The sequence below is a fragment of the Vigna umbellata genome, chromosome 1 (genome assembly GCF_029865625.1).
Source record: "Vigna umbellata cultivar VRB3 chromosome 1, Vumbellata_1.0, whole genome shotgun sequence".
In the NCBI taxonomy this organism is placed as follows: domain Eukaryota; kingdom Viridiplantae; phylum Streptophyta; class Magnoliopsida; order Fabales; family Fabaceae; genus Vigna; species Vigna umbellata.
The window spans coordinates 43,861,295-43,873,430 of NC_142165.1; the positions used below are offsets into that span (position 1 = coordinate 43,861,295).

Genomic DNA, 12,136 nt, shown 5'->3' on the forward strand with positions numbered 1-12,136 from the left:
CAAACTCCCATACACAAGTCAGATGTCACTTTGTCCAACAACCGACCATCTAGCAGTAATCAAAGAAGTCCTGCAATTCCAAAACAATCAAAAGGAATAGGTCACATTTTATCTCAGAAAAGCATATAAAATCAAATTTATGTGACGGTAAAGTAATATTCTATTAGTATTAGAAGAATAAAACCTGCTTCCTTTATATAGAAATTCCGATATTTGTGAGATATTCGTATTTGTTTCGAGTGATTAACGAAGAAAAATTTGAGATGATTTGTGAGATTGATGCCTTTTTATATTTTATTGAAATGTAATGATTTGAGCTGATTTATTAAGAAATGTCATTATTACCTTTAACTTTTTCGTTAAATGTCATCACTTTTTTGTTTGAAATAACTCATGCCAAATTGAAGTATGCGATTCCAAGTAATCTATTTCAGCACATAGAAGATATAAAAGTGGAGGCTGTATTTGATTTTATGTGGATGGATTCGGTTCCATCATGTTCTGTGTTGCAGCATATTCGGTTCCAGCGGCTGAGATTGGGTTCCATAGCCTTGAAAATTTCTTCAGCACCTTTGTATTCGGTTACGAGACTAGGTGTAACCGAATACACTGCTTCATTCTTGATTCCAGTGCAAGAGATCTTCGTTTTGATGGCTTGAGATCTTTCTTTTGATGACTATCTCACTTGTTTCTTTGGTTTTGCAGGTGAAAGAAGGATTAGTGCGCGTTGTGGAGGGAGTTAACAATAGAGGATTTAATCAAGAAAAAAAAAACCCGTTACTCTGTATTATGGTGATTGAAAAAGAGAAGAGATTGGGGAAAGATTTTCCCATACGCGACCCTAATCTAGGTTTGTTTCTGAAGGAGAAGAGTGTGTGAAGCCAAAGGAAAGTGAAAGAAACACTACCGCGAGCTTCATCAAGGCAACCTAAATATGATGCATGAAAAAAAAAAAAAAAACCCCAATGGTAAAAGGGAATTAAATTTAGGGTTTCCTCCTAACATATTTAATTAGGCTAAAAAAAATAAAAAGATAAAAAAAAATTATTGAAAGAAATCCTAAATGCTACTTCTAAATTATATAAATCACTCTCTTGCTCTCTTTCTCCATAATTGTAAAGAAACTAAAATAAAATTAAAAAACAATCAGTGACATAATTAATTATTTTTTTACAATATTAAAATTACTTTTAATAATTAGTTTTAATTTTTACTCTTTATAAACTCATTTTATAATTAAATTTAACATTAACAAATATAATTTTATATTACATTAATATCTAGGGACATTTTGGTAATTTTCAATTTATATTCATTAAACAAATTTTTTTATTTCTCACATCAATCAAATCTTACACTAATTCTCATAAAACTTTACTTCCAAATCCACTCTGAATTACTTCCAAATCCACTCATAAAAACAACAAAAAAATTATTCTCAAATCCTCTCAAGTGAACAGAGCCTTAGTCCCATTTACCATCACCAAGTTTTGTTACTATAAAATATGTAATTTTTCAAAGGGTTATTTTTAGAATTAGGGTGATTTTAATATCTAGAAGTATATTTTTCGTAATCTTAATTATTCTTGTATCTATTTTAATATCTAGAATTAGGGTGATTAGAGTCTATTTTAGATATATTTATTATTTGTTGGATACATTGTTTCATTCATTATTTGATCACCATGAGTGTTTAGTTTCATGTTTGAGATATAAATACCTCGACGTGAAGGAAATGTCTTGGAAATCCCACATCAACTAAAGATAAAATCAATTTATAATATATAAGTAGATGCAAATCTTACTTTACAAATCGATTTTATAAGGTTTTGTTAGATTTAAGTCTACTTTTTAACAAAATTGTCACATTTTCTAAAAATTTTAGAAAAACCGTGTATATGTAGATATTTACTTAACTAAAATTTTAAAACTATCGGAAATGTATATAGATTATTTTTTTATTGTGATAAAATTAGTTTTAGTCTTAAAACATCGAAAGTTATTTGGCCTTTTCAAAATCATCAAAAAGTAACATCTCTTCAAATCTATTATTTTTTTAAAATCTATTATTTTTGTAGTGTGTTATAAGCATAAATTAATTTTGTTATTATAGAACCGGGATGTTGATGCCAATAGGAAGGATGGGTATGCTTAAATATGGGGAATTTGATATTTCGAACTAAATTAAGTTAGATTTAAAGTATATTTTTGATATGAAATTGATATTTCCAACCATGCAGATATACATGTGAGAGGGAAATGAATGTAACACGAAAATACATAGTTTGTGCTGTACTGATGAGAAACATAGGTGCTTCCATTGTCTACTCCAAGCTTTACAATATTACAGCTTAGAAAGAGAATGATTTGATGGCACAAATGATGTACCGCAATCTTAGTTCACTTCCACATTTCATTGACAACCACTTTCGGATGCATCGCATGCCATCACACTGCTCTATGAACAATTATTTTCGACAAATATTCCCACCATAAAAACCTTTACATTATTTCAGGTAACAGGTCTCCCACCTGGCATTCATGGGCCCAAAACCAGGCCCAAATTTCCTCCAACCATGCAAAAGTTGGTCTCTCGGCCCCTCACGAGTCATACCAAAATTTCTAGAACTTGTCATTTGGATAACATTGATCGGGGACACGTGGTTTTGGGTGAGGTTATAAAGCAAAAACGGTCGGTAAAATGTACATGGAAAAGTTTGGTTTACGTGTTGAGATACTAAGGTTCCACGGCAAAAGACTAACGTGTTACGTGTATTGCGTGATATGGGTGTTGATGGGTTTTGCCAGGTGTCGACAGTGAAGGTTGTAGTGAGACATGGTGACAGCATTGTCATATTGATTAACCTTACGTTGGAGGGTGCGGTGAATATGAAGAAGACATGGTGAGAAATTTTGATTAGATTTGTTGAATGTTCGAGGAGGTGGTGTCGATCTACATAGTTGGTTCAGATGTTATTGGTGTTTGTGTAATTTATAAGAAATTTCTTTCTTGATAAACCCAACAGTGGTATCAGAGTCTGATTTGTCATGATGACCGGCTTAGACGAGTATAATGATTCCTATATTAAAAGTCTTTTTGATAAATAATATTTAGGTAAGCGAATCCCGTTAAAATAAACAACGATTCGAAAAGGTTACTCATGGTTGTGGTTGGTTGGAAATGCTTCGGGGAGGAATGTACCTATTTGAAAAAGACTTATCCAGAGATTGTTGGGAATCCAAGTGTGAGTCAAAGTCTCAATTAGATAAAAATGAAAAAGTAGGATAGTATATAAAAGTAAAAGACCCATTAACTCATAACCTTAAAGTTTTGAGTAGAGAATATGTTGATCTGTTAGTTGATTCATATGCTATTGATGTATGTGTAACACACAAGAGAATCTCCTCCTATATACCCACCATGTAGACGGTGATGTTTGAACAAGTAATATGAGGAGGTGGGTAACCCTGTTGAAACGGGCCCAAATTAGTGTGGGATGTGGAGCTAAATTATCTATGCAGTTTTCTATCTACATGATCGTCCAGTTGCGTTGGCGTGAATTAGAGATGTCATGCATAAAAATAAAAATGAAATCACGTGTCACATCGAGTTTAGATCCACCGATTAGGACCATGCACAAAGGATATGCTTCCTATCCACTTTATGTTTTCTCTTTTCTTTCATCTTTACTAATCACAAACTTAATAATCCAATACGATCACGTAAGGTGTAAATAATAAAATGAGGTTCTTGTTGCACTCCATTACAATTATTGCATAAGATCAGACAACAACAAATTTCATTCAGTTACAACGGTTTAACTGGTTTTCTAGCATAATAGAATACTTTGAACATGGTTAGAAGTATCACAGTCAATTTACGTGTATAGAGTATAAATCTCACTTGATTTTGTAAAATTTAATTAGATTTAAAGTTTTTTTTATTATATTAGAGTGATGAGTTATAATTTATTCTACAAAATTTATTGAATTTATGATTCTATATGCTATCATGTTGTTATTAAACTATTCATTGTTCAATTTTACTACCAAAATGTATATGAAGATATTGGAAGATTTATTTTATATAAATCAGTTTTTGTAAAATTAAATTAAATTTAAATTTTATTTATTAATAAACATTCAAATAATAAGAAAAAGTTTTAAACTAATTTACCATGTAGATATATTTATCATTTATTATAAGATCATGTTAACAATTATTTTTAATAATTTTTTGAAAATAGATTATGTGTAACTATTTTATTGATCTGTATATTTCAAGCAAATCAATCATAAACTATCACATAAACAATTATAAAATAGTTGTAAAAAAGGTTGTTAAAAAAAAATTCTTTTGTTATATCCTACTGTTAACGTATTGCTTGGTAAATGATAAATAAAGATATAGCAACATATCGAGAGAAAAAAGTTGTTTATCCTGTATCTCTTTCGTTTTAAATTTATTAAGGTTATTTTCTAGCGAAACAACTTTTACATTATTATCAACGAAAATAATGAATAAATTTTAGAAATTAAATAATCTTAAATATTGTTTTTTCATTCACTTTTTTATTCTCTTTTTATTTTATTTTTTATTTCATTGGGTGAACAAATCTCATGTGCTTGTTTGTCAATTACCACCTTTATTAATACAATGGAGATGGGAATAAAACGGGAGGCGAAGAGTTCTTTATTTCATCCCATTTTCAAAATAGAAAATTATAAACATTTTCATTTTTATACTCAATAAATATAAAATTTGTGTTTCATCCCTCTTAGAATATAATCAATTTTAGTGATTAAAAATAATAAGTTACTATACAAACTAATTTAGATAACAATTTATAAATTAAAAATTATTTATATTATGAATAAAATGTTATAATTAGTTTCTTCATCTGGTAACTAAAATAACTTTTATTATAAATTGGTCACTAACATTAGATATTAAAGTCAAAGAAATTAGTCTTTAAATTGATTACCAACATTAGTAACCAAATTTTTAGCTACCAAAGAAAATAGTCTTGATCTCTAATTAAGAAATTGGTTTCTAAATATATTTTTTGTCACTAAAATTAGTTATTACTTAGAATTTTTCTTATAATGAAATAACATGTATTGTATGTGTGCTCATATATGTTTCAATATCAAATAATTATTTTTTATGTAAAATCATTAAAAATGAAATATGATATTATCAAATACACAATATCAAAAAGAATAAAATCAATGTCAACTATTTAGAAAGGAGCGATAATTATATACATTTTAAATCAAAATATCAAAACAATAATTAGATAAAGTAAAAAAAATGTATAAAATATTATGTAATTACACATAGATAAAACATCATCACAATCAACATAATTATTATCTTTGAAAATGCTAAAGAAACAAAGTTGAAAAATTATAAAAAGAAAACCAATATTGAAATTTAAAAATATTTCAAATATATTTTTACTTCCTTCTCTAAATTATAACAAAATCTATTTTTATACATTAATAAATATTATAAGACACTATTTAACTGAAGTTACAATAAAACATATTAAACTAATAATAATTATATTTAGACATAAATCTTTTATTTTTTAGTTTTATGACAACACATTAAATAATTATATTATAATAAATAAAACATTTCTACACCATTATAATAGTAAAATTACATTTAAGAGAATAAGTTTATATATATATATATATATATATATATATATATATATATATATATAACATTAAAACAATACAAACAAAAATATTAAAAAGTAAAAATGATTAAATGTGTGTCCTGAAAATAATTTGATAAATCATTAAATAAAATTGCACAAGGAAAATAAATGTATAATTAAAGATATACTAAAAAAAACTTATAGATCTGAAAAAAAATATATCATACTAGTTAAATTATTAAAAATTTGAGTGAAACAAAAAATTCTTTAAATTAAAAAAAATCAAAGAATTAACGAAAATAAAAAAGATAAAAAGATGAATATCAGAACGAGAATAGGGACGTAGACATGACATATATGTATGTATTATTTTCATTTCTATATCAAATAAAAAAATATTAGATAATTATATTTGATTAATGTGAAGATATCCCAAGAAAAATTCAAAAAATGCATATGAAGACTATTATACTTGTTACCTTAAGTATAAAATAAATATTGAACGAATTCATAATGTTAAAAGAAACTTTAGAAAAAACAAACATACATGCATCAAATAAAAATCTCATCGTCTAGCATCACTGTTGCTACGTCATTATCAATAAATAATAATAAATATATTTTAGAAATTAAATAATATTAAAGATTATATTTATCTTTTTCATGTCTATCCTTCTCACCATCTTTCTTGAAAATATCCTCCTTCTTAGTATCAGGGTGACATGGAGTAATAATTAAGCAGTGCTAAAAGCTTTTGATATTGATTATAACATTGGCAAACCAACCATTTACGTAATAATGATAAACTTATCACTAACATTTTGGACGTCAATTCAATATCATGCATCAGTATTATTCGACAGTATTCATTGTCCAGTAGTTAGAAATTTGAATAGAAAATTTCCTTTTTAATATGAGATTTAAATGTAAAACAAAGTTCACCTAATTTTCTTGCTTAATATTCACTCAAAGAATTTTGGAGAAAGTTCCAGAAACTATAATTTCCTTTTTGTCACTCAAAGAAGTTGAAACATATATAATCGAAATCCACTTCGAATAAATTAAGGTTGGGTTAAAGATTGGGACCTGATTAACGTAAGCATTAAAACCATGATACTGTTGTTGTGTTTAAGGAGAATTAATAAAACTAAAGATAAGAATAATTAGGTGGTACTTTGTCTTAAAGTGAAATTGTGTATCTCTATTTGGTAATGATGATGCCGAAGGCCTTTAATCAAGTTAGGTGCATTACCTAAAACTAGTTATATGCTTTCATTACAAAAACGCCACTTTTATCATCACTGTGATGAAAATTTAAGACATTCACCCACCCTCCCAAAAAATCCTCTCTTTAGACCTACCCTCTTACCCTAGCTAGGGTGTCCAAATTCATATACTAAAGCCAAAATAAATTTTCACCACTCACACAAATTAAAAATAGATTAGATATATTATTTTCCTTAATTTAAAAAAAATTAAAATAATTCCTTTTCAAAACCCTCACTTAATTTAATTTCTTATACTTTATAAATACGTAATTTAATTATTTTAACTAAATTCTATTAAGTTTATTTGACAACATTTGAGTTATTTTTGTATTATTTGACGCATTTCTACTTTAACTTAAAATATTTAATAAACTTAATAAAATTTGATTAAAATATTTAATTTATTAATTTCTAAAAATAAAAAACTAAACTGATCCAAAAAAATTTGAACACTAATTCTAAACTTTATTAAAAGTTAAAAGACTAAAAATATGTATTTAATTTGTTAAGAATCAATGATTTTCTGTGTTGATTTCTTTCGAATGTTACTTTTTGAATATTTTGGTCCTTTTGAGGAACTTTTTTCGAAAGTAAATGAGAGATCCTTTTGAAGTTTATTTAAACGTATATCTTTTTTTTGCAAATCGAAACAAATATGTGAGTCCCAGATGGCGGGTTCGTTTGTGTTTATATTATAGTATTAAGAATTGAGAAAGAAATAGTAAATTTGTTTGATATGAGATTCTTTTGAGAAAGATTATAAAAGTATAATGAGAATATATTAATATAAGCTATGAAAGATGTAGTAATTAATGATTAATGTTATTCGATTTGTTATTAGGTGAATTAATGAGGGTGCATGTGGTCCTGTACTGATGTTCTGATTGGGGTTGGTGATAAGAGTACTGAAGCACATGGTAATCCTCAACCTCTGCAACTTTGTGTTCCCTACTCTCAAATACGTATGTAACGTTGTGACAACCTCTGTCTCCAACAATAGGACCCTCATAATTTATATTATTAAATTGTTTTTCTCTGCATTTTTTAGTTATACTAAGTTTATCATAATCAATCTTCGGTCAAAAGTTTGGAAAGATTTTGGAATAATTGGAGGTGTTGTCAACTTCTTATAACTCTTCTGTTTTGTCCTTAAAAAGAACATATTGAAAGATTGAATGAGAAAATTATATTTAAATGATTATTGATTTCAACTCATAATAGAATTATTGAAATTTAATTTTATTAAGTAAAATTTAAAAATTTATATTTTAATAATATAAGAGTTTGTTATAATAAAATTGATTATACATGTCATTTGATCATTCATATAGGTATTTATATTTTATATTCTGTTTGACATGTCAGAAACGATGCTGTAAATTTTAAATTTGGAAGATTTACCTCTTTTTCCTAACTTGGCATTCACTAAGCAATAAAGATGAATCTGGTGAAGGGGCTGGTTGGTTGGCATAGTAATGTTATTATGATATTGAAGGTAAAACGGAATTCATCATATCTTGTTGAGGGTGGACCCAGAATGGTCAATTTTGTATGGTAAATAATACTGAGAAGAGTCACGATAAAAAGTCAAACTGAGAATAACTTCTTATTTAATTCATTTTGTAATTTTAAGTATTAAACAAGGAATAAATTTTCATTTTTCAGGGAAGAAATAATGCGTTGGATAAAATAATATATTCACGTGAAGATATATCATAAAAAAATAAGTCATGGATGATATACAGGTGAATCGTAGCTCATGGTTTAAAAAATCTGCCATCAGTTTAGGACCGTTGTGGTTTTTGAGAAATAAATAGTGCGTCAGTTTATTTGAATTTAAAATAAGTGTTTTTTAAATAATTAAATGTTAGAAATAATTACTTACGTATTATACATGTATTTTTTGTCAATAAGTACGACGGATCGATCTTTCAAACAATCAATTATTTGATTGATTAATTGATCAGTGACTTGATTAATTGGGATTCAATTAATTAGTAAGACTTGATAACTATGAACCAACCAATAATAATCACAAATCAATCATCTAATCTATGATCAAGGCAACAAAAAATAAAAACTAATAAATTAATTATAAATAAAGGTCTAAATTATGTTTAGACGCATGATTATATTTAATATTTTTACTGTGGATTATCTACTGACTTAATTATCAAAGTATATTTTACTAGTATCATTCGAACAATTTTAAACGAAAAAGAGACCTTAACGATAGAACAGAAAACCTTAAAAACTGAACAAAGAGCTAGAAATAGGACCAATTATTCAAGAGTTGGCCATTACAAAATATTGTTTCATTTTAATTTTTCTAAAATTAAAATCTGCAATTATTAATTTGACCCCTAAATCAGATAAATAATATTTATTTAATAAATCTATCATTTATTTGGAAATGTCAAACATTAACAGTGTATTATAAACACTAAAAAAACAATATTTGAAATAGTCGTTTGACCTTTTACCAATCATCACAGTAATTTTAAAGATAATAACTTCTATTCAATAAAATCAAAACTCATTAATTTTAACATAAACTGAAAAAACATACCGAACCCTTCCAAACTTTTGTCCCAATCATATTCAACTTGCAAGTTTTTGGCCTCAACGTATTATTACCTCATTTTCATAAAGTTTAAGACAGCACTAAAGCAAGACTTCTAGGCCTCAACTTTTATTTCCAGTTCTTATCATTTATAACATCAATAATCTTAAGATTTCTTTTTTCTCATTATGAATTGGGAATGATCATTTCCAGCTCAGTGAGTCAAATCATGACACGGCATAATTTATTAACACCCCTCCAATAAAACGTAACGTGGAAAACATGAAGTTAGGCCAATTAATTAAATTAGTAATTGAATATGTTAAAAGTCAAAAAATAAACGGTGGTAAAAGAGATTCTAAGCTGGAAACGTGAGACTGCGGTAAATTTGGTGTGAATTTTGAAGAGTCCGTTCCGTTGAGTTGAAATACAACGGAGGAACAGGAGTGTGTGGTGGGGAGGACCACACGGGAGAGAATAGATTCTAGAGAATTCCGAAACTACCCAAGTGCATCATGGGAAAAACAATGCGAAAGTGAAATAGTAGTGCAGTGAGAGTGTAACCACAGCCAAGTACCATGTGTTGGAAGCATGAAGTCCCCCGTTGCACGTGCCTCTTAAAAGATGCCACGTCATGTGATGATGATAGAATGAGTAGGTTCAAATCATATCCCCTCAGCCTCTACCAATTAGGCCAATCTTATAATAAATATATATATAGAGAGAAAGAAGCACAAACACAAACGCAGCACAAATAAAAAGGGTGAAAATTTTCACAGCAAAAGGCATTAGCACGAAGCTTATCTCTGCAGTGAGTCCCACTACACCAATGGGCGAGGTCTCCGGAACCGTTCATTCTCTTTCATCCTCTTCTTCTTCTTCTTCTTCTCATCAAGTTATCATTGTCTCATTTCTTTGTTGTTTTCTTACCAGGAAGAGAAAAAACCAGAGGAAACCAAAGTGGAGGAGAAAAAAGCAGAGGAACCCAAGGAGGATAAGAAACCCGAGCAAGACAAAAAACCAGAGGTGTCAAAAGATGAAAAGGAATCCAATGAGGAGGAATCTGCGCCGCCACCGCCAGAAATCGTGCTTAGAGTCTTCATGCATTGCGAGGGTTGTGCTCGCAAGGTTCGTCGCTCCCTCAAAGGATTCCCAGGTCAGAACCACTGTTTTTTTTTTGTGTCTCACTTTTGTTTTTTGTTTCCACGTTGTCTGATTGTTCCATAACTTTGTCGTAATTTCAGGGGTGGAAGATATTCTAACGGATTGCAAGTCTCACAAGGTGGTGGTGAAAGGCGAAAAGGCGGATCCGCTGAAGGTTCTAGAAAGAGTACAGAGGAAGAGCCACAGAAAGGTTGAGCTTCTCTCTCCGATCCCAAAACCACCGGCGGAAGAAGAGAAAAAGCCCGAAGAGGAAGAGAAGCCCAAACCAGAGGAGAAGAAAGAAGAGGTTCGTTAATCAATTCATTGTTTTCCTTTCGAATGTCATTTTTATGCTTTTTCAACTTGGTCTCATTCAAGATTACTTTTTTGGTCTCTGCGCACTCAGGTTATCACGGTGGTTCTGAAAGTCCACATGCATTGCGAGGCGTGCTCGCAGGAAATCAAGAGACGGATCGAGAAAATGAAAGGTTTGTGTAGCATTTTTCCGTGCGCTAAGTTAAATTTGTATCATCTTGGAAGTGGAGCAGAAGAGGAATTTGTGGAGTTTATTCCGTGATTTGAATTCTAAAACAAGTAACAGTTACTGGCTTCAAAAATCGTTTTTGTAGTTTGTAGTTTGTAGTTTGATTCTCCCGTGTTATGGAATCCAGCTAGCAAAGTGAGACGTTATTCTGGACAGTTGAATTGCATTTAATTAACAGGAAACAGTGTACGGTAGTTTAATGTAAGATTAATAATATCAAGAGTGTCGGAAATGGTGGCAGGGGTGGAGTCAGTGGAAGCAGATCTGAAGAGTTCAGAGGTGAGCGTGAAGGGGGTGTTCGAGGCAGAGAAGCTGGTGGAGCACGTGTCGAAGAGGACAGGGAAGCATGCAGTGATAGTGAAGCGGGAGGCAGAGAAGAAGGAGGGAGAAGGAAAAGAAGAGAGCAAAGGGGAGAAGAAGGGAGAGGAAGGTGAGAAGAAGGAGAAAGAGAACGGTGAAGGAGAAGAGAAGAAGAAGAAAGAAGGAGAAGGTGAAGGGAAAGCAGAAGAAGAAGGAGGCACAGAAGAAAACACAGTGATGGAGCTGAAAAAAAGTGAGTATTACTACAACCCTCCAAGGTACGGAATGGAGTTCTATGCATACCCTGGACCAGCTTACCCTCCCCAGATCTTCAGTGATGAGAACCCCAATGCCTGTTCTGTCATGTAAAAATGGAGGAATGAGAGGGGTAATACTGGAAGAATTTTAGTGATTGATTGGTATATCCTGAGATATAGATGTGCCTCCTTCTGTACTTTTTCTGCTAAATCAAAAACTGAAATGAAAAAAATCTACACATAAGCTGTGGAGTTTTGTAATGGTCGTACTTTTCCTAAACTCATAGCATTATATGAATTATGTATATGGAAATGTATAAGTGAAAAGTAATTACAAATTTGAATGTTTTTGTTGCATTGCATCTTGTTTGTCCGTGACTTTCTTGGGA

General features: G+C 29.8%; 1 protein-coding gene across 1 annotated transcript; it reads left to right on the forward strand.

Annotated features, from left to right (window-relative positions):
* Window positions 1–10,201: 10,201 nt before the first annotated feature.
* On the forward strand, window positions 10,202–12,109 carry LOC124836305 (heavy metal-associated isoprenylated plant protein 7-like). Its single transcript, XM_047311444.2, has 5 exons — window positions 10,202–10,341; window positions 10,437–10,659; window positions 10,748–10,953; window positions 11,053–11,134; window positions 11,432–12,109. Exons 1-5 carry the CDS (start codon window positions 10,333–10,335, stop codon window positions 11,857–11,859), a joined length of 948 nt encoding a protein of 315 aa, XP_047167400.1. The 5' UTR covers window positions 10,202–10,332; the 3' UTR covers window positions 11,860–12,109.
* The last annotated feature ends 27 nt before the right edge of the window (window positions 12,110–12,136 follow it).

What these genes read in the sequence shown, in the direction of transcription:
- LOC124836305 (XM_047311444.2), top strand. An exon ending in CTCCCTCAAAGGATTCCCAG is followed by an intron (nt 10,660 to 10,747) that starts GTCAGAACCACT and finishes TCGTAATTTCAG; the next exon opens with GGGTGGAAGATATTCTAACG. An exon ending in CAGAGGAGAAGAAAGAAGAG is followed by an intron (nt 10,954 to 11,052) that starts GTTCGTTAATCA and finishes CTGCGCACTCAG; the next exon opens with GTTATCACGGTGGTTCTGAA.